The sequence below is a fragment of the Coturnix japonica genome, chromosome 17 (genome assembly GCF_001577835.2).
Source record: "Coturnix japonica isolate 7356 chromosome 17, Coturnix japonica 2.1, whole genome shotgun sequence".
NCBI classification, from domain to species: Eukaryota; Metazoa; Chordata; class Aves; order Galliformes; family Phasianidae; genus Coturnix; species Coturnix japonica.
Window position 1 is genome coordinate 477,756 of NC_029532.1, and position 21,180 is coordinate 498,935.

Here is a 21,180-nt window from a genome sequence, read left to right on the forward strand (position 1 = left end):
CACAGCTCTGGGCAGGGACAGGGCAGGGCAGAGGCTTTGCTGGGAGTGGGAACGCTGTCATTAAATAGCTCAGTTAGAAAATCCTGAGGCAAGTCACAGGAAAGGGCTTAGTGATCTTGTTGACACAACTCTCCTTGCAGACACATCGGGAACAGGAGACTGTGGGGTGCGGGGCTGAACTGGGGGCCAAGTATAGAACCCTTCCCAAACTTGCATCATGTCCTTAGCGTGCAGCATGGCACATCCATGCCTCCTTTGTTAGTGGGCTCACTTCCACCCTGGGTAATCAAATCAGATCATTACTTCTAGGCTGAGCACCAGCCCCTTCTCAGGAGGCACAAGGCTGGTTCCCCCAGCACCTGCCCATGGGCACCTTCTCATTGGTGTCACTGTCCCAGCCAGGGTCTGGGTGGTGACAACAGCCCTGACTCCATGCCAGAAAGTGATGCCACTTGAGGGAGTGGTCTATAAAAGCATGGGCAGGGGCTGCCCACTTAGCTCTATTTCCCTTACATGTGTGGAAGTGAATTGCTGAAAGAAAGAAATCACCCAGGCTTGCTGCCAGGGTTACTAACCCTCTGCACTGAGCATTGCAAAAAGCTGGTGAGGCAAGTACAGAGAGCAGCTGATGGAGATGAGTTGGTAAAGGCTTTGTCCCACCCACAAACCCCAGCCTCAGGGGTTCAAAGGGATGAGGCAGCCCAGACACCAGCCCTGGGTGGCAGCGCACACCGCAGCTGTGCCGCATGGCTTGGCACCATGGCTGCAGCCTGGCTGGGGGGCAGAAGATGTCAGAAGGGTGTGCTCAGCAGAGATGGAGTGCTGATATTTGAGATGGTTGTGCTCAGCCTCAAAACCCAACCAAAATTTGGCCCTTTGTTTCCCTTCCCTCAGCAAACACAGCAGACAGTGGCTGCCCCCAGTTAGTTCTTGCAAGACTTGGATTTATGTGTGGGCAGCTCCAGACATCTATTCATGACAGGATGGCTCTGGAAAACACAGCCCATACCCAGAGCCTGGGGCTCCCACCATGGCCACAGCACCAATGGTGCCACCTGGTCCAGGTGCTCCACATCTCCTACACCGTTCTCCTCATAGAGCCCACGTGTGGCTGCTCACATGGCACACCAGCTCCCACCAACCCTGGGCAAAGCAGGACGTTGTCCAAACCGCAGCCCAAGCATCCCTCCAGAGCTGCAGCTCCAGCTCCTGATTCACACCACACTGCAATGTCAAAGCCACAGCCATGCTGAGAAGATTCCCAGGTGCTGCCCATATTGAGATGCAAATGGAGGCTGCTGGGACAAACTCATCACAGCTGTCTCCTTTGGAATCCCTCATGTCCCTGTCGTATCTCAGGTCACACTGGACACTTGTTCCTCCCATATATGAAGTCTGGACAGGGTGTCCTTGCCTGGGCTGTGCTCTGAAGGCACCATACAGACATGGCAGCATCAGCCTCATCTCCCTTTAGTGTGGTCATCCCCACACAAGGCTGTCTCTCCAGGAGCTGCTCCTGTTGCAGCTGGGACACAGAGAGGGGTGACAGCCAGGGCTGGGTTTGTCCCTGCCACAGGTTCAGCCCCAGCACAGGGGGATGCTCCCAGGAGCATTAATGGCTTGTTTCACCCCAGCCACGTTGGCTCAAGGTCCTGAGAAGTTCTGCTGCAGGATTTGTATCCCTGAACATGAAGGGTGTTTCCTCTTACAAGGAGTGATTCCCTGGAAGCAGCCTGGCTGCTCCAGATGCCAGGCAAACCCCACGACCCCCGCACTGTGTATGCAGCCCTCTCGCCCTCACTGAGGGCAGCACCCACATCCCCATACCATCCTCATGTCCCCAAACACACCTGAGAGCTTGCCTGGCTTTGGAGAGCAGAGCTGGGGGCGCATGAAGTGCAGGATGAGCCGCATGCAGGTAGATGTGGCATTGTCCCCTGTGTCACACCCCACAGCTTGGTGACACAGTCAGGTTGGGCCTGATGGGCCTGGGTGAGCCCCACCACAGCTCAGTGCCAGGAGCTGCCCCACGTCATGGCGGGGCTGTGGGATACCGTCATCCCTCTGATCTTTTTGTGGTGTGCCCCTTCCCTGCCTTAATTAGCTGGGTGGGTGGTGAGCTCTGGCATCCCAAAGGCATCCATCCATCCCCAAAGGACTCAGTGAGTGTCCTCATCTGACTCAGAGGTTCTTCCTGCTCCCCGCTCCTCTCCATCCCCATGTCACGACATCCCCATGTCACGACATCCCCATGTCACAACATCCCCATGTCACGACATCCCCATGTCACGACATCCCCATGTCCCACCAGGCCCTTTCACACCCTTCAGCAGACCCTGGCAGTGCCACCACCTGCACCAGCCCCGTCCCACTCCCACCACACCACCCCCAGCCCTCACAGCAGCCCCATATGAAGAAGTCAGTGAGGTGACACAGCACTTGTGGCTTTGTGGGCACAACCACAGCACGGGGACTCCAAGAGTGGGGATGAACTTGCTGTGCAAGCAGGGAGAGGACAAGAAATAGCTCCTGCTTTCTCCCAAGTGCCGTGACCTCGGTGCACCGTAGCGTGACGCAAGTGAGCAATAGCTGGCTCCAAGTGGACCAACTCCAGGCAAGCATGGGAACATTGTGGCCTCACCTGGTTGGCATCAAGCCCTGAAAAACCACTTCAAAGGAGATGCAGGAGCAGAGGAGCCAGCTCCCCACACCCGAGTCCTGGCGCCACCTAAGGGTTCAAAAGGACCAAGCTAAATGGGTGCTCCTGTCCTGTTTGCTGTGCTGGAGCCTGATCCCAGGCTAGTACAAGCCACTTCGAGTCACCAGGGACATCCAGTCCATAAGCAGGTCACACCACACGGCCCAGCCTGGGGTGCCAGAGGGATCCTGCTCAACTGACACTGGTTCTGCCACTGCCTCTGTGTAACAGCCTGGATGAACGAGCACCTGCACACAGGGACAACCTTCATCACCAGTGGAAATTCCCTCCCTGTGCACAATTGCTCACTGGGAGAAAAGCAGCAGCCACTTGTCTCATTGCACTCATAGCACTTCCCAGGGCCAGGGGAGATCCGCCTTGTACTCACAGGGGCACTGCCAATGTCCCGACAGGCAGCGGTTGCCTTTGACCATGCTCCAAACGCCAACCCCTGCCTGGAACCCTCAGCCTCACCTGGTTTAGGGTTATTAAGATTATTAAGATTAATTAATTAGATTTATGCTCTTGGCCAGTACTTGCTTTCCTGGGCTATTCTTCCTAGTCCTGTGTCCCTACATCTGCCCTCATGGACCGCTCACAGCTCCACATATCTCAGCTTCCAGGCACGAGCAGCCCTCAGGAAGGGTGATTTATCACTGCCTGTTCCTCCAAGTTCTCCTGTGTGCAAATTCTCTCCTTGAAGGCCACAGCTTCTGCCATTAATCAAAGCAGTGATGTCTTGTGTGCTCCTTGTGCAGGCCTCAGAGGCAATCTGTAACAAAGCTCTTATAGCCTGAATGGAGCACCAGGCAATTTGCTGCGGAGAGCTTTTTCAGAAGGGAAGGTGATAAGGAACATCCCAAGAGATCTGAATTCACACCATGAGTTTATATAACCAGCAAACCAAACAAAGAAATAAACTCAGGAAATTGGTCCTTTCCTTCCTGCATGCTCCCAAATTGCTAAAAGCAAACACAGGTTGTGCAAGAGGCCAAACAATTACAGGGTTTCTAGAACTTGACGTCTCACAGACAGCTCAGGGGCAGATTCAGGTTCTTAACATGCTCGTGGTGGCTGGGACACTGGGACACAGAGGTGGCTGAGCTACCCCTGCCAGCACCCCAACCTGTAAGGAACGGATCTGCAACAGAAACCAAAATTACACATTTCTGTCCCAAATACACACATCAGCTCTCTCTCATTCAGAGTCCAGCCCCGTAAAACCTGCCAGCGCACTAAAAATGTGAAGCACTGATCAGGGGAAAAACAGAGAGAAATGAGTATTGCTGCTTAAGACAATGGCTGGTTATGACTGTGGTCTCAGTGCACATGAGCTGGTGGCTGCAGAGCTCTTGGCCCTGAAGAAGCTGTTAATCTCCAGCTCCACGTGCTCTTCAGGCGGTGGTTATAGGAACAGAAACTTTCTGGGGAAGAAAGGAACAGAGGAATGAACCAGCTCACCCCATGCGCTTTTATTTTCAAATAACACACCCGGCATTTACAAAGTGCTGCACTGGAGACAGTTTGAGACTCACACCGTGGGCTGAGCGAGCCTGGAATGCAAAAGCATCTTGTGAAGAAGCACAAAGCACGGGCTGCTCCTCCCACCCCAACCCTGCGTCCGGCCCCATCGCACACACTGGGTCGGGATGGGCCCCACGGGTTCAGTTGACACGGCAGGCCCGGATCATGAGCAGCTGCAGGAGGATGAAGACGGGCGACATGATGAGCCCGTACCACAGCTCCCGGGAGCGCTCCACCAGCTTCTGGCACAGCAGCATCTCGAAGACGAACTTGAGGCTGAGGATGGTGAGGATCCAGAAGAGCCGCAGCACCGCCAGCCGCTTCTCGCCGTCCTGGAACAGCCGCACCGACACGATGGCGGTGAAATACGTGCTGAGCCCGTCGGCCACGAAGAACGGGACGAAAACGACCCACCAGGAGAGCGGGGAGGCCTCGCTGTCCAGCTTCAGCACCAGCAGCACCGAGAACACGAGCAGCGCCAGGCCGTGCAGGAAGATCTCGAACGTGGCGAATCCCAACCACTGCACCAGCTCCCGCAGCGAGAACAGCATCGTCCCGTCGCCCCGCCGCCCCGCTCCGTCCCGCTCCTGTCGCTCCGTCCCGCCGCTCTCGGGGCCCGCGGCCACCGGGCCGAGCCCGGCCGCCCCGCCCCGCCCTGCGGCGCCTCGTGATGACGTTACGGAAGTGCTGCCGGGTCGGTGGCGTGGACTGAGCGTGATCCGGTCCCGCTGTTATCGTTGTGTCCGTGTCCGTGTCCGTGTCCGTGTCCTCCCGCACTGACTCGTCCCGCCGCTCGTTCCCCGCTCCCCGTGAGCTGGGACCATCGCAGCCCACGGTACGTGCTGCGTTACGGGGCTCTGGGCTTGTCCCCGTTATTGCTGCCTCCAGCTGCCGGCGCTGCTGTGTAGCTGGGTTTGGTTGTTGTTTGTAGCTGGGTTTGGTTGTTGTTTGTAGCTGGGTTTGGTTGTTGTGATGCACAGCATTGAGCTGGGCTCACGCCCCATGTGCTGCTGTTCTTTGGGTTGTTTTGCAGATGACAGAACGAAGGATCCTGGTGCTTTTTGGCAGCCAGACCGGCACTGCTCAGGACACGGCGGAGAGAATCGGCAGAGAAGCCAAACGGCGCCACTTGCAGTGCAGGGTGGAGGCTCTGGACAGCTACGATGTGGTGAGTGACTGGCCGGGCAGTGCTGGGATCGCCCCATCCGCACCAACACCATTGTGGGGCTTGGGCGTCTCCCACCCTCGCTGTGAGATGTATTTCACCTGATCCCGGCTCTGTGCACTTCGTGAGGGCAGTCTGTGCCTAATTCAGCTGAATGCATGAAAACTAAGCAGTGACTTGGGAGTCCATGTTAGGTAGCAGTTGCTCAGCCGTCCTTTATGTTCCTGCAGTGTAGAGCACCAAGGAGCTGATGCACAGGCAGCAAATTGCCTGTAGAGGAGGCTGTGCTGGGTGGGACTGTGAGTTTTATACTGACTGGTGTGTGAGCCCAGTGCTGTGAGTGCAGCTGGGTCTGCACAGTGAGGCACAAATGTGAGCTGCTGTCCTTGAATGCACTTTTCCAAGCTTGTTTCTGCCTGCAGGCAAACCTCATCAATGAGCTGTTGGTGGTATTTGTGTGTGCAACCACTGGCCAGGGTGACCCACCTGACAACATGAAGGTAGGATACGTTCTGTCCTTGTTGCTTTTGTGTATCTGATCCACTGATCTCATTCATTCCTCCAAATAATTTTAAGTGCTATTTTTGGGGGGAGAGGACACTTGGGGCAGCGTGAAGCAGGTGTTGGCTTAGTCAGAATGGCCCATCAGAGACTGTCTTCAGCCATAGTCCCCTACTGCCAACCTTTGCAGGGCTAAGGAGCATCTCATGTTACTGTTGGAATGCAGGCTGGTGAGATTTCAGCAGCTTTGGCAGCTGAGAGGGACCCTGATACTGTAACATTCTCAGGTCTGCAGAGAGCTCACAGAGCGCTGTCTCCTTCCTGTTACCAGTATAGCTGCTTTCAGGAGTCACTTTTGCAGAAGGTTGTGCTCCCACCTCCGTCAGGACTCAGCAGAGGGGCTGAAGGAGCCCTGTGTGTTGGCAGGCAGGGAAGGTGTTTGTGCACAGCAGTGTGACTCCTGGCCCTGTTCTTTGCAGATGTTCTGGCGGTTTCTGTTCCGGAAGAACCTGCCTCCTACTTCCCTTTGCCAGATGGACTACGCCGTGCTGGGCCTTGGTGATTCCTCCTATCCCAAGTAGGCAGCTCCTGCACTCCTTGCCTGCTGTGACAGCTGCTCCTTGCAGCTTGGGTGAGAGGGTGGGGGATGGAGTGGGCAAGAAGAGTCAGGGAATGACACTAGAGCAGCAGTTCAGGCAAAACCTGAACCCAGAGTTGGGCACAGCCTGTGTGGCCTTTCAAGCAAACAGCTGCTGCATCTCCGAGCTGTCCCACAGTAAAGGGCTGAGCAAGGCTGTGTGCGCTGCTCTGATTGGACTTGCCTGTGTGCTGCTCTGGCATAGCCCTCACAGCACATGCAAGCCTGTATAGCCAATGTTTGCTGTCCTGCTGGACGAGCCCTGCTCTCCACAGCTATGATTATTCTCTGCCTAGGTTTAATTTTATTGCCAAGAAGCTGCACAAACGGGTTCTACAGCTTGGGGGCAACCCACTGCTGCCAGTTGCGTTGGGAGATGACCAGCATGACTTGGGGTAAGAGCCTCATGAAGGGGTGATGGGGTGGGGGGCTGTGTTGCACTACTGCTCCCACACTCCAGACATGGCCAGTGGCCTCCTGCTCTGTGTGAGCACGCTGGTCTCTGCTCAGGGCTCTCCTTTGCCAAGGCTGAGGTCATTTGTTTCACCGGGGTATCCCATGACCCCCAGCGTATGCCTAGGTCTTGTAGAACTGCAAGGGGTGAGTGCCTGTGCTGCAAAAGGGCATCAGAGATTGTGCCCCAGGACAGGTCCATCATCGGCCAAGAAATGTCAGACCCACCAAGGGGGGCAAAGCCACAGTTGTCCATGGCACTGCAGCCTCCCTAGCTCTGACAGTAGTGTGTATGGTAGAGGTAACATTGCTGGGGCTTGGAAGGGTGGTGAGGGAGGCAGAACTCTGTTGCAGCCTCAGTGTCTCACTTGCAGGCCAGATGCAGTGGTTGATCCATGGCTCCTAGCTTTATGGGACAAGATCCTTGCCCTGTATCCTCTCCCTCCTGGCCTTGAGGTCATCAGTCCTGATGTATGGTGAGTGTAGAGGCTTGCTGGAAATGGCTGGTGTGAAATGTCTTCTGTGGCTGTTCTCTGCTTCTAGGGTGGAGGCCAGGACACCTCCCCACAAAACTACTGATGTCCCAAGCATCCCTAAGACCTAACTGCTCCCACTAGACAGGCTTACTTTGCTCTGCTTGCTCCAACCTCTTTTAAGATCTCCTGACAGTACTGCTGCATTGTGATGTCTTACAGCTCCAAGGGGCAGGGATCATGGGTGATGGATGTTGAAGGAAACTTCAGTGTGTCCCTGCCTCCCTGTAAAGCTAAGGCAGTGGATGAGCTGTGGAATGGAGATGCACTGACTGCATTGCTATTATTCCCACAGTCTGCCCCCTAGATACACCATGCACTACCTGGCTGAGGATTCCCTGCACTCTGACAGCAGCCTCTTGCAGCCAACACCACACAGGGCTCCTCCTTCTGAGCTACATCCCTTTGCTGCCCGGATGGTGTCCAACCAGCGTGTCACAGCCGAATCCCATTTCCAGGATGTCCGGCTCATCGAGTTTGATGTCACAGGATCAGGGATCACGTGAGTGTTTTTCTGGCTCCCTCGTACTTTTTCTTGTGTGAGATCAGATGGCCATGCTCAGCAGGTCCTGCTGTATTTGCAGGTTCAGCGCAGGAGACGTGGTGATGATCCAGCCCCAGAACTGCCCTGAAGATGTGCAACAGTTCTGCCAGCTCCTTCGCCTGGATCCAGACAAATACTTTTTGCTGAAGCCCACAGAGCCTGGTAGGTGCTGCTGGCTACTCCTTTACCTCTCTGTCAGGCCTGGAGATCTGTTTTTCCTTTGCTTTAGATCCAGTAAGTAAGGAAATACAGATTTGAGAGTGGCTGGCTGATACAGAACATCTGCCTGCCTTGCAGTGCTGGGGCTCTCCTTCTCTCCCAACTCTCTATGCATATAGGTCCATCATTAGGGCTGACATGGCTCATGGGAGGGACACAGGGATACCAGTGCTGCCTTATGTCTTCAGCAGCTCAGAGCACGAAAGATCCTGCACACTCACCAGCCCAAGGCCCAAGTCAAGTTGCTCTCACTTCTGCCCCCATCCATGCCTATGATTCTTTGCTGGGGCTCGCAGGTTTCCTGGCTCTGCCTGTACCCCAGAGTCTTGATGGAGGTGCTTGTCCATACAGTGGTACCAACAACCAGGAAGTCCTCATGGAGGCACCCACTCACCAGGCATTGCTGTGGCTCTGTGGTCTGCATGGCGCCAGGAAAGGTTTCTTTTCTTTCCTCTCCCATCACTTCCCTGGTCTGAGGGACTGAAGATGGCAGGAAGTCAATATAAGATCTATTGGAAAACATCACCCCAAGACCTTCCTTTGTGCTTTAAATTGTGTTTTGGTTTGCTCCTTTCTTTCCCAACTGCCTCCAAAGGTGAAAAAACCCAGTAGACATCTTCAGCATCACAGTCTTTTTACCCATACAGGGAGAGCACAGCCTGCCTGGTGTGGTCAGCAGCAGGAAGGGAGAAGTCCTGGACCTTAAAAAGGATGCAGAGCAATTGCCAGCCCCTCTGCTTGATGCCACCTGAAGCTAGACAGTGCTGTGAGGACCCTCTAATGGGCTTCTGTGGCCTAGGAAGTGTCCAAGCTACCATGGCAGGGAACAAGTGTTCTGTCTCCAAGACGCCAGAACTCCATCCCTGCCATTTCTGAGCACTCTTGATCCTGATATGTCCTAGTGTTGGTCCCTGGCATTTCAGCCCACCTGCAGGGGTCTGCCTCTCGTGAAGAATCACAGATCCTGGTTGGTGCACTTGCAGGTCAGCATGTGAGCATCGCTGTCCTCTCAGTAGTCTGTTGTGCTGGGAAACACTTCAGTACCAGTTTGGCTCGATAGGTCAGATGCCAGATTTTGCAGAGCAATTTCCTTTATTTAGGTAGCAATGGCTGGAACTCTTTTCATCTTTCCTTTTACCCCACCTGCTGTTGCAGAGATGTTCAGAGTACCCACAGAGGTTGCAGTAGACCCTTACTTTTTAGCCAGTAATTGCTACTTCAAGACCATGTGTCTTGCCTTCCCCCCATTATCTCTTGACTCTCTGTCAGTGCTGGGATTTGGGCCTGGGAAGCAAACCCCAGAGAAATTGAAGCTGCTTCTTGCACCCCTGTAAGAGAAGGAGGAGACAAGGACAAGGGAGTGCTCAGAACCACTGATGTTCTCTGTTGCAAGCATGTGAGCTGGCAAAGCAAGCTGGGAAGAGCAGGATGGAGTGGGGGCAATGATGGTGGCTAAAGTCAGCTCCATTAGACCTTCCTGTAGCGTGTGAGTGCCCTCATGCAGCAGGGCTGGGAAGTGCCGGAGCTGGCTCTGAGCTCTCTCTGGTGCCTCTCTTACAGGCACAGCCCTCCCTGCCCATTTGCTGCAGCCCTGCACCATCCGACACCTGGTCACCCACTACCTGGACATCTCCTGCGTGCCACGGCGCTCCTTCTTTGAGCTCTTGTCCCACTTCTCTACAAATGAGCTGGAGCGGGAGAAGCTGCAGGAGTTCAGCTCTGCACAGGGCCAGGAAGAGCTGTACAACTACTGCAACCGGCCTCGCAGGACCACCCTTGAGGTTGGCCTGGGGGAGCACAGCAGATCCATCCTTGAGGACTTTGCCATGGAAATAAAGCAGCCAGGGCAGAGGAGACAGATGATGAGCAGTAATTCAATGACTGAGGAATTTAATTCACTTTTTTCTCAAGTGTCCTTGGAATAAGCAGGCTAAGACCTGCTCCAAATTCTTGGGCTCTGTTGTGGATTCTGTGTTGCAACCTGGGGACAAGGGTAGGGCAGTGAGACAGGGAGATTGGTGCTCAGAGAATCCCTGCTGTGGGGCTTTGGGTGAGGGTGGCAGTGTTACAGAACAACTTTTGCTGCCTCAGAAAAGCAGGCAGGCTGCCTTCTGAGCTGCACCAGCTTGGCTCTCCGTGGCTTTGCAGGCGCTCTGGGATTTCCCTCACACCACATCTGCCATTCCACCTGAATACCTGCTGGACCTCATCCCTCGCATCAGACCCCGCGCCTTCTCCATCGCTTCCTCCATGCTGGTAAGATCTCAGCCTTTCTCAGCCTCATGTCAGGCACTGAATTGAGTGCCAGGGCACTGCTGGTGCTGTGCACAGCACAGGTATTCAGGCTGCACTGCCTGACCCTGTGAATGTCCACAGCCCACCCGAACCCCCACTGCAGGTTAAGGTGTTTGCAGGTGTTGGGGCTTGCTTAGTACAGGCTCTGCTGTCACAGGGAACACTGGGATGTGACACTATGGAGGTTGGCAGGTGGGAAGGGTGTACTTCTGCTTCCTGCTGCTGCCAGGAGGTGGCGGTGGGATCCAGCCATGTGTCTTGGCAGATGTCAGCCCAAGCACTGATGGCATTTGCTTTCCATGGAGGGCTCTTGGCTTGAACTGTCTCTGTCACCATTGCCAACTGCACAGAGCATTCCTATGGCTGTGCTGCAATAGGAAAACCCTGCTCTGTACTGTGTCTGAGCAGCTGTTTCAAGCTGGGATGAGTGTTGCCCTGGTATGAGCTGTTCCTGGTGGAGGCAGTGAACTGTGCTAGGTATCTTGGTTCTCATGGCTCCTATCTGCACACAGGCTCACCCTGGCCGGATCCAGATCCTCGTGGCAGTAGTGCAGTACAAGACACGGCTCAGCAAGCCTCGCCGTGGTCTCTGCTCTACGTGGTTGGCATCTCTCAACCCAGAGCAAGGTAACTTTACTTGGACTATGTGAGGACCACACTATAAAACCTCATAAGCTGCGTCCTTCTGCAAATGCGACAGGCTCATGGGATTTCCGTGCTGCAGAGTGGTAGGTGATTGCTCTGACTCCAGGGCAGGTTTGGCTCTTCTCACAGTACCTAGATGGTGATTTAACACCAGAGGAGTCAAACTTAGCTCTCCTTACAGGACAGCCAGGTAGCTCTCTCTACTTGCCCCCACTGTTGCCTTCCCTTGCATATGCTGTATGAGGAAGAGGCTGTCCTGCAGCCTCTTTGCTGGGGGACTCTTTCTTTGCCCTGGGATTCACTCAGGTCCTTACAGAGACAGTCTTGAGATAGCTGAAGGTCTTTTCATGCATTCAATGTGCATGTGACACTGTGATACTGGGTGGTGGTCAGCCAGGCACAGTCCATATCTCTGGAGCATTGTGGAAGGAAGGGTTTGATGCTGTACCCCGTATTGTGGGTGCAGTGATGTTGAACTGATGCTAACCATTCTGTTCGCTTTGCAGGTGATGTCCGGGTACCTCTTTGGGTGAAGAAAGGAGGAATGAAGTTCCCAGCTGAACCTGGCACTCCTGTGATCATGATTGGCCCTGGCACAGGGGTGGCACCTTTCCGAGCAGCTGTACAGGAGCGAGTGGCACAAGGACAGAAGGGTGAGGGGTGGATGTGGGGTGCACCTTGGTGCTGGCAAGTCTATGTTCAGCAGATGGGAATGAGGAACTGGGTGCTCCTGTGGGCTTGGACAAGCTTGAGCTTTACTGTAGTTGGAAGCAAGCTGGGCTCTGAGGGAGGTCAGCACCAGAGAGAGCCTGATGTGTGCAAACTATGTGGTTATTCACAGGCTGGGCTGTCAGGCTGCTTCTTGGGGCAGGGCAGGGCTCTGAAATTCCTCTTTCTTGGTTCTCTGTAAGTGGGGTTGGTTTGCTGAGATTTTCTGCTAATGCACAAGCAGTTTTCCCTCTGCCCTTGTCATTGCCCTGGCCCACTTGTGCATCTCTGCAGAAGGCTGCTAATAAGCTCATGTCAGGGAGCTGGCAGCCCTGCAAGGGCTCATCATGCCCTACTTGCCCACCACGCCCCAGATTTCCAGCCTCTGGTTGTCACAGGTCATGTGCATTGACACACAGTTCTTGAGTTGCATGGGTACTGATGGCCCTCGCAGGGCATTTGGTCTACCCAGCACAGCCCTTCTGATCTGCTCTCCACAGGGAACTGCTTGTTCTTTGGCTGCCGCCAGAAATCCAAGGACTTCTACTGCCAGGCAGAGTGGGAAGAGCTGGTGACAAAGGGCTTTCTGATGCTTTTCACAGCCTTCTCCAGGGACCAGGTTAGTTCTTGGAGGAGCAGGTTGTACAAGAAGCATCTTGGCAGTGCTGATGGGAGCCTGCTGGGGCTTTTGTCCCTGTGCCTATGAAGGACCTGGTGGGGTGGCATGGCAATCACCTTGCTCCCCTGCACCACCTGGTTGCTGGCCAAGATTACCACCAGCAGCACAGGAGCCAATCTGTGACACAACTGACTGTGCTGAGCTGGGAAGGTCACTGAGACGGAGCTGGCAAGTGCCACAGCAGATAAGGTGTTAGCCAGCTTTGTTTGTCTGGGCCACGTGAGTGGCTCCCAGGCGTCCTGGGTGGGGGGGGAGTCACCAAGCAATAACCTTTCTTGGTTGAATGCCGCCATCCCCACTGTGTCCCTCTGATCACCAACTGAAGCTGAAGAGCTTGGCTTCCTGCCCTATTTTATGGTGCCCTTGTGCCAGCTCCCCAAAGCCTCAGCCATGTAGGCAAAAGCTCCCAGGAGGGAAGAGCACCCCACACCTCCCTTATTTCCCAGCCAGTGCCTTTGGTGGGTGTCTCTCCCTCTGCCTCTCTCTGGGCTGCAAGGTGTTTAACTTGCAGAAGTGAGTCAGTGAGCTGGGACTGTGACTGCCTTGCCCGATCGTTTGATAGTATGAAAAGCTCAGCCTGGCTTTGAAACAGAGATATCTGATGAAAAGGGTCAGTGAGAATGGTATTCCTAGGTAGCTCAGCTGTGCAGGTCCTTTTCTCCTGGCTGTGTGTATGCACTGACATTAAGCCAGCATCTTTTATCTGGTCACTTGTAAAGCGTGAGTTGGATGCCCCTGTGAAAGCTTTCCAAATCTTTGATTAACAGGAGTGGCACAGCAGAGGCTTTTTGGATGAGAACCCTGCTTTTTTTTCTGTTGGCTTCCACAGTGGATGGGAGACGTACAGCTCCCCAAATCTGAAGGGCAGCCCCAGAGACTCTTCCTGCCCTCACAGACTCTGTAGGGCCAGGACTTACAGCAGTGTGTTCTTCTGGTTAACTCATTAAAAATGTCTTCATAAAGTGCCTGTCAGGAGCTGGGATGCTCCATAGCTGAGCAGGATTTCCCTCTTCTTCTGTGAGGTTCCCTCTGTAGTGACCTTCTGTCACATCGCTTCTGCCCTGCAGAGCAGATTGATCCCTTCCTAATGCGACTGTTGCTAATTCTCAGCAGGATGCCCTGGGCTTTAGTTGAGACGTTGTGACCTGAGTTTGTCACTTAGGTGCTCTGGTTTCTAGGTAGCTGTAGGTCCATAAATGGCCTGCTCAGTGCCCTGGCCTCACTGATAGAGCCTCTATCAGCACTTAGCTGATTAACATTAATTATGCTGAAGTCGGGCTGCTGGCTGGCTGTGCTGGAGCTTGCAATGGGCTTACTTACCTCCTGCACCTCCTGTAGTGGGGTCAGAGCTGTGGAGCTGTGCCCAGAGATGAACTGACTCTCCTGTGCACTGCTGCTGCTGGCATCGTGTGGGACCTGAGTGCACTGTGACACCTCTTGGGACAAATGGGGCCAAAGCTGCTTGGGGTGCTCCCACGCATGTGTCTGGAGCCTGAAATGCGTCAGGAGCCTCACTGCCTTGGGGCTGGATGGGAGGTGTGACAGTGCAGGGAGGAGGCTATATATGTGGCTCACCTCGCCCCTTTGCAGGGCCCAGCATGGTGGGACATGCAGCACAGGCCTGGTCTGCATCACAGTGTCACCTTTGTCACGGAGGAGCTGCCTGGGCCAGCAGTGAGTTCAAGCACGTTGGCAATGGAGTTCCTTTTGGGCAGGTGCCAGAGCTGTAGGCAGGATGCATGAAGTGGTGAGGATTAACCCTTTAGGAACTCTGCTCTGCTGGTCTGTGCTGTGCCGTGAGCCTGTTAGATGCAGTCTGTGAGCACAGTGAAGGGGCAGGGGATGGGACTGACATGCACTGTCCTGCACCAACATGCACATGGAGTTCTGCCCTGTGCAAGAATTGATCTGCTTTGATGAGCACCTCGTGCTCTCCATTCTCCAAAGGGAGAACTGCTCTGAGCTCTTAATGTGGACCCTGGGAGCAGTTTCTTAGTGTGGTGAGGGCCAGGTGGGTGTTGGTGCTGCTGTTGGCTGAGCACTGTTTCCTGCAGGAGGAGAAGGTGTATGTCCAGCACTGCATCCGGGAGAATGGACGGCTGCTGTGGGAGCTGCTGAACGGTCAGAGAGCTCACATCTACCTGGCTGGGTGAGTGAGGTTTCCCCATAGGGGTGAAGGGGAGCGGGGCCTTGCACTGCTGCTTCTCCAGCTCCATGGAGGCTTTCCCATGGCTTAGCCACCAAAGCAGGTGCACCCTGCACCCAGCTCTTTGTGCTCCACGAGCTGACAAGAGAGAAGCCACGGTGTTTGCCCTGCACCTGCATGACCTGGAAGGCAGGACACAAGCCCCACGACTGTGCCTTGCCGTTGACACGAGCAGTGATTGCAGGAGGCTCTTTCCTGCATGTCTCACACTTCCTGGTGCCTTGCAGGGTGCGACTGGCCTCACTGCATTCCTGGGGGAATGAGATTCGTGTTTACTATCCAGGAAGGGCCACTGGCTGCCTCATTGCTCCTGTGCTGGCAGTGCTGCCTGCTCTGCTGTGCCTCCCTGCCTTGCAGGGCTGTTTGGGACCTGTGACCCACAGGTGTGGGGATTGGATCCGGCTTCTTTCCCAAAGCTGTACAACTTGGATAGAACGGAGCTTATGTAGCTCCCTGGTGTGGGATTTTGGAGAGGCCATGAGGGTGGATGTCAGGTTACTCTGGGACCTACTGACATAGGTGAGCTTTGACTTATGGCTCAGCCCTGCGCGAGCAGCTGGGGATGCAGGGCTGTCCCTCCTTGTTGGCTGTGCCCAGCTTATCCAACGTGCTGAGGGTGCCTCTGCTCCTGCAGAAAACACACATTTGGCACATTCTCCATCAGAGCCACAGCTCCAGTATCTTGCAGTCACATATCAGCGCCTGACTCAGAAGCAGTACGACTTCTAAAAACAGAAGACCTCCTTTCTGTGTATTTTGAGACATTAATCAGCTTCAGTGCGAGTCAGAATTCTCCCTGGTTCTTGGGAAACAGCAAGGACGTGTTTGTGCCCATTGGAGCTGCCTGGGGGTTTTGTTTTACTGAATGTTTTTGTCACACAGTTCATCAAATGAAACTCCCGGAAGAAGTCTGAATTCCTTCTTTCCCCTTAGAAATAATCACACTTGGGAGCGTTGGATCCTATTTAGGTATTTTTACACAGGAGCTTGTGTTTACATCACCGTTTCTCTTACTTTGAGGTTTGAACCGATTTCCATTGTCACTGCCACCCTCAAAACAAACGTTTTGGCTTTATTGGGAGGAGGCTGAGGTGGTGGTGCCTTTATCCTGCTCCCTGCAGCCATTGTCCTGCCCAGCTCAGGATCAGACACCTCTTCCACTGAATGCCTCTCTGAGATGAAAGGGTCATTTCCTGCCCTCCTGCAGTTAAATTATGACTTGAGACTGTTCCCTGTGCCTCTCTAATGATGCTGATGGGAAATACAGGAGGCAAAACTGGGAACACTGAGCTGTTCCCAGCTCCACAATGGGTGCTGAGGGCACGTCTTTGCCTGCAGATGCCAGTGCTTAGATGCGCTGTGTGGGTAATGGCACTGCTTTCTAGGGAGTGGTGCTGCTGTGTCCTGGAGCTGTCATTTATGGTGGCTGGGAGCCCGCACTGTGGGTGAGGCAGGTTCCCACTGCAGGCAGGTGATGTGCTGGGGCGCTGGGTCTGGCTGCTTCACTGGAGCAGGGGGAGGTGGATGTGCCTGTTTTCCTGCTCCCGCTCTGTCACACCACGTGCTCTCTCTTCCAGGAATGCCAAGCAGATGCCAGCAGCGGTGGCTGAAGCCCTGCAGTCAGTGCTGCAGACGGAAGGTGGCCTGTCTCCCTCCGAGGCAGAAGAGTATTTATCAGCCCTGGAACGGTCCCAGCGCTTCCAGTCTGAAACCTGGTCGTAAGCCTGGCTCCCTGCTCTGCCTGAGCTGTGCCTGAATAAAGGAGTCAGCAGAACAATTTGCCTCTGTCAATGTCCTTGGGCTGGGGTTATCCAAGCTGGGGCAGAGGGCGTACGTTAACCCAGCCCCATTCCCAGGGAATGGCAGGGGAACCTCCTGGGGCTGTGGGTGAGGCCTGGCTCCCTTTACCCACTCTGCCCCAGGTTTGGGGCCGGGGGTCTCTGCAGTGGGAGGCTGCTGGCTGTCTCCTGCACAGCACTGAGCCACCCTCTTGGGTCCTCAGCTTACAGTGTCCCCATGCTGGGTCAGCAGCACCCATAGGCATTGCTGTAGCTATGGCTTTGGCTGTGGCCGTTGTTTGTGGTAGGACCTAAAGGAAGTGAGCTGTTGCATGGCAGCCTCCCCACCCGGCATTAGTCAGCAGCAGCAGAGCCTGCAGTGGGAGGCTGCCCTGGCAGACCTGTTTCCCCTGTCTCTGGTGGCCGAGGCCAGTGGGGACGGGCACCGAAGGTTCAGCCCTGAGCTCCTGGAGTGCCACCGATGGTTTCCCATTCCATGAACTGCTGGACCCATCCTTTGTCCCAGCCTGTGAGCTGCATCCAGCCAGGCCCCAGCAAGTCAGTGATCCCAGCCCTTCCCCTGGCATCCCTTGTGCCGCCAGCCCTGCTCGTGCCCCACTGGGACCAGAGCCACCATCTTCCTAACCCAGTTCCTTGAACTCCATGCCACAATGTAAATAGCAATTAGGGACCAGGCTGTGGTGACTCAGAGCGGGGGACGATCCCTGTGAGCAGACTGGGACAGGAAGGGACAGAGCTGCCACACCACACTGTGACCCAGCCACACTCCCACACATGGGACCACGGGGTCCAGCGCTGGTGTGTGGTGCTGGAGGGCACTGCTGGAGCTGTGCTGAGAGGAAGCAGGGTGGGTTTGGGACTCCCCATTTCCTCTGTGCCCTGGGGATGGCTGGAGAGCTGCACTGAGCTGCTGCATGGCAGCCGTTGTGCTGGTGACAGTGTTCTACACAGGCACTGTCCAGGCTGTGCTCTCCCCTCCAATACCTGCCCTGTTCTATCACAACAACCTGAAGGGCCTCGGCAGGGAGAGGCTCCCAACAAGGACCAGCCCAGGGGACAGGGCTGAACTAATCTCTCCTAATGGCAAAATCATCCCGACCCTTATGCAGGCAGCGAAGGGTGATGGGGACGTGGATCCAGGTGTGGGCTGTGCAGCAGCGCTGTGCTGCGGGCTGTACTGGGGCAGTGCTGAGCCCATCCCATGTCAATGAAGCGTTGGCCACGGGGCTCCGTGGGTCCGTGGGGTGTGAATGGTGGGTGAGGGGAAGAGGCGGCCACGGGCCCAGCTCCTCCCTGGCTCCCCCCGAGCTGATTGGTGCAGCCACGGCTCCTGCCCCAGGCCGCCCGCATTTGAGCGGCTTCCAGAAGCCGACAAACCAGACGGGTGAGAGCCGGGCCGGTCCCAGCCCTGCGCCTTGGATTGCCCTGCACGGCGGTGGGTCGGCACCGCAGCAGCGCTGGGGAGGAGGAGGTGGATGGACGCTCCCGGTGATGCCCCTGTTGGGGTGCTCCGTCCCGGGGGGCGATGGGGACACAACGGGCTGCGGCTGCTCATGAGCGTTTGACCCGGCACGTGGTCCCAGGCCGTGCTGGAGGGATGAGGGGATCCTGTGCTGCTGCCCTGACGCCCTCCTGGCAGCGGGGCTGAAGCTGTCCATGGAGCTGTTGGCAAGCGAGGAGCTGGGGCCTGGCCCTCCGTGCGCACAGACAGCTGCTGAAAGAAGCCCGGCTGGACAGCAGGATGAACCTGGGGGGCTGGGGGGACCCGAGGAGCCACTCCCACTCTGCAGTGAGGCACGCAGCACAGCCTGGGGCTGCTGGAGCCCGACGGGGGCTGAGGATGTGACAGAATCGCTCCTGCACGGCATTCATGAGCCGCCTGGCTGCAGTGCTGCCCTGGCAGACGGACAGGGTCCCCCCACCGCCTCCAACCCTGTGCTGCCCTCGGAGGGGTCACCCAGCCCGGGGAGCTCCTCCAGCTCCACCCTGAGCCTCTCAGCTGAGGGCGGTGAGATGGTGAGCAGTGAGAGCACGGAGCCGGAGCTGTGCTGCGCGCCGCTGGGCAGCGAGGACGAGTGCCCCATCTGCACGGAGCCCTATGACAACGAGCGGCACAAAGCAGCCCTGCTCAACTGCAACCACGGGCTGTGCCACAGCTGCCTGCGGGCCATCATGGACACGGCCGACAGCGCCGAGTTTGGCCGTGTGCGCTGCCCCATCTGCCGCCAGAAGACCCCGATGCTGGAGTGGGAGATCTGCAAGCTGCAGGAGGAGCTGCTGCTGCTGCACGCCGAGCCGGGCCCCCCCACTGCCCTGACAGCCGCCCGGCCCCCTGCGCTGCCGCCCCGCCGCCCAGGGCTGGCCGGTGCCCTGGAGCATCACTTCCAGGTGCGCTTCCACACCAGCCGCATGTTCGGGTGCCTGCCCTGCGTGCGGTACCCGCCCGGCCTCATCCGTGCGCTGGGGCGGCTGCAGGGCCGGTGCCGCTGCTGTTACCTCCTGCTGCTGGCCCTGCTGCTGGCGGCCGAGCTGCTCAGCTTGCTGCTCATCTTCCTCCCCATCGTCCTGATGGTGCTGCTCTTCCTCATCCTCGATAAGTAGCGCTGGGGTTGTGCCCCTGGGGGCTGCGGGGCTGCCGGTGAGCCCTGAGCAGGTGAGGCGGCCCCAGAGCCAGGCATCGCCTGTGTCCTGCAGGGCACAGCGTGGTGTGATGCCGCAGCCACACGGGGATGGGTGCATGGGGGCAGGGGCTGCGCTCTGCCCACCCACAGTGAGGGCATGTCCCCAAAGGGGCTCTGCTGGCAGAGCAGGACTGAGCTGTGTGTGGTTGGGACAGATGGATTGGGGCTCCTCCAGCATGGACTGAAAATACAAACAGTGTTTGCACCACTATGAGGTCCAGCTGAATTTGGTGCCTGGCAGGGTGGCATGGTGCTGGGTGCTGGATGGGGACGGCCATGGTGGGGGGTGCTGGGTGCTGAGTGCTGGCCCTGTGATATGGCATCCTGAGAGGGAATGTCAGGGCAGGGTCTGCATCCACCACATCACTCCTGGGGGCTGACCGGAGCCTCGAGGAGAGCACGGGGACACAGGGTGGTCTCCATTCCCCTGGCAGAGGGCACCTGCACCCCCAGCACCCCACAGCCTCCAGCCCCACTGCATGGTGCCAGCCAGCGCCAGTGCCTCTCTCACACCTCTCACCTCCCCCTGCATGGAGATAAGAGAGCAAACACCACTGTGCTCCCAGCAGCTGCATGTGGGCAGTGCTGGGCAGGACACAGGGGACGGGGAGGGCAGCCCATAGTGCTGCTCTTGGGAGCACTGGGCACATCCTGCATGGCTGGGGAGAACCTCAGCACTGGCATCCCTCCTTGCTTCCCCACACTGTCCCCTCCTCTGCCCCCACCCTGCCACCCCCACAGAGGCTGACTGGCACCGCTGTGCCCTGTGGAGTTCTGAAAGCAGCCAAATGCCTCCACTTTGCCCTCCTTCCCTAGAAATGCACTGCAGGTCCCTGCAAAGGGCTGCAACCATGGGGACCACAGGGCACTGTCACTGCATCACTGCTTCCTCAGCACATGACAGCGCAGGAGGGAGAGGGGCATCCTGAAATGGCTCAGACAGAAAAGCAGACCCCCCTGTCCCACAGCCCCATCACACTGAGGGACAATTATTTATACAATGTGGAGCAGCTCCATTAGGAGAAGTGTGAGCTTGGCCTGGCTGAGGGCATTTTTTGGGCCTGCAGGGAGGGGAGGACTTGCCGGGGGGGGCCTGTCACCATGTGGGACACCTGACACATGTCCCTGCTCTACATTACATTGTGGAGGGGACAGGTTTTTTGGGGCAAACCAGAACACAGCAGCTCCATGGGGGCAGCATGGGAGCACCACACTCAGTGCCATCCTCCAGCAATCTGCTCCCCCCTCTCCAGGCCATTTAGGGGCAGGAAAAGAGTGAATGCCCCCCAGGCCCCCAGAGATGAGGTTCCGGCTGTGGGGCGGTGGCTCTGGGGAGTGCAGGAAGGGCTGTCCCTCAGGAATGTGGTGTCCGTGTCTGCTCACAAGGACTGTGTTATATTTAGCACCAACAGCAGCGTGCTGAGGGCTGGGGGATGCTGCAGAGGGATGCAGGGCTGCTCCCATGTGCACAGTGCCCTGCTATGTCCCACAGCCCCGTCTCCCCATGCACAACCCCTTTGGCCCCCAGAACCATGATGTGGGGCCAGTGCTGCCCCGGGATCTGTCCCAGCTGCTTAGTGTGCCACATCCCGTTATCTTCACATCTTGGGGTTGCACTCTGTTGTGCAAGGCTCCTGGAAGGAGCTGTTGCAAGCAGCTTCCTCCCTGCTCCCATGGCTGCCGCGTGCCCAGGTTCCCCATGCAGGCGGCACAGCAGCATTGTGCAACTCGGGCAGGATGGGGCAGAGCTCTCTGTTGTGTTTTCACAGCCAATGGAACTCAGTGTGCTTGGAATATACAACCTGGAGGCACATAGCTCTGCCCGGTCACAGCTGTGGGCGCCTGGTGGGGCTTGGGGTGCTGGGGAGCCTCCAGCAGGCTCCGAGTTCCCCC

General features: G+C 56.6%; 2 protein-coding genes across 3 annotated transcripts; one reads left to right on the plus strand and one right to left on the minus strand.

The window, feature by feature from the left end:
- Positions 1–4,148: 4,148 nt before the first annotated feature.
- TMEM203 (transmembrane protein 203) lies at positions 4,149–4,877 on the minus strand. Its single transcript, XM_015878808.2, has one exon. It carries the CDS (start codon positions 4,771–4,773, stop codon positions 4,363–4,365), a length of 411 nt encoding a protein of 136 aa, XP_015734294.1. The 5' UTR covers positions 4,774–4,877; the 3' UTR covers positions 4,149–4,362.
- Positions 4,878–4,924: 47 nt separating this feature from the next.
- On the plus strand, positions 4,925–16,584 carry NDOR1 (NADPH dependent diflavin oxidoreductase 1). 2 transcript variants are annotated; one of them, XM_015878804.2, is made up of 15 exons: positions 4,925–5,057; positions 5,256–5,390; positions 5,810–5,887; positions 6,368–6,465; positions 6,822–6,920; positions 7,353–7,454; positions 7,807–8,013; positions 8,096–8,217; positions 9,835–10,055; positions 10,423–10,530; positions 11,082–11,196; positions 11,721–11,867; positions 12,423–12,541; positions 14,656–14,750; positions 16,385–16,584. In XM_015878804.2, exons 2-15 carry the CDS (start codon positions 5,256–5,258, stop codon positions 16,527–16,529), a joined length of 1,791 nt encoding a protein of 596 aa, XP_015734290.1. In that variant the 5' UTR covers positions 4,925–5,057; the 3' UTR covers positions 16,530–16,584. The 2 variants fall into 2 exon arrangements, with proteins under 2 accessions (XP_015734290.1, XP_015734291.1); XM_015878805.2 differs by lacking the exon at positions 12,423–12,541 and having other exon boundaries at positions 16,385–16,572.
- The last annotated feature ends 4,596 nt before the right edge of the window (positions 16,585–21,180 follow it).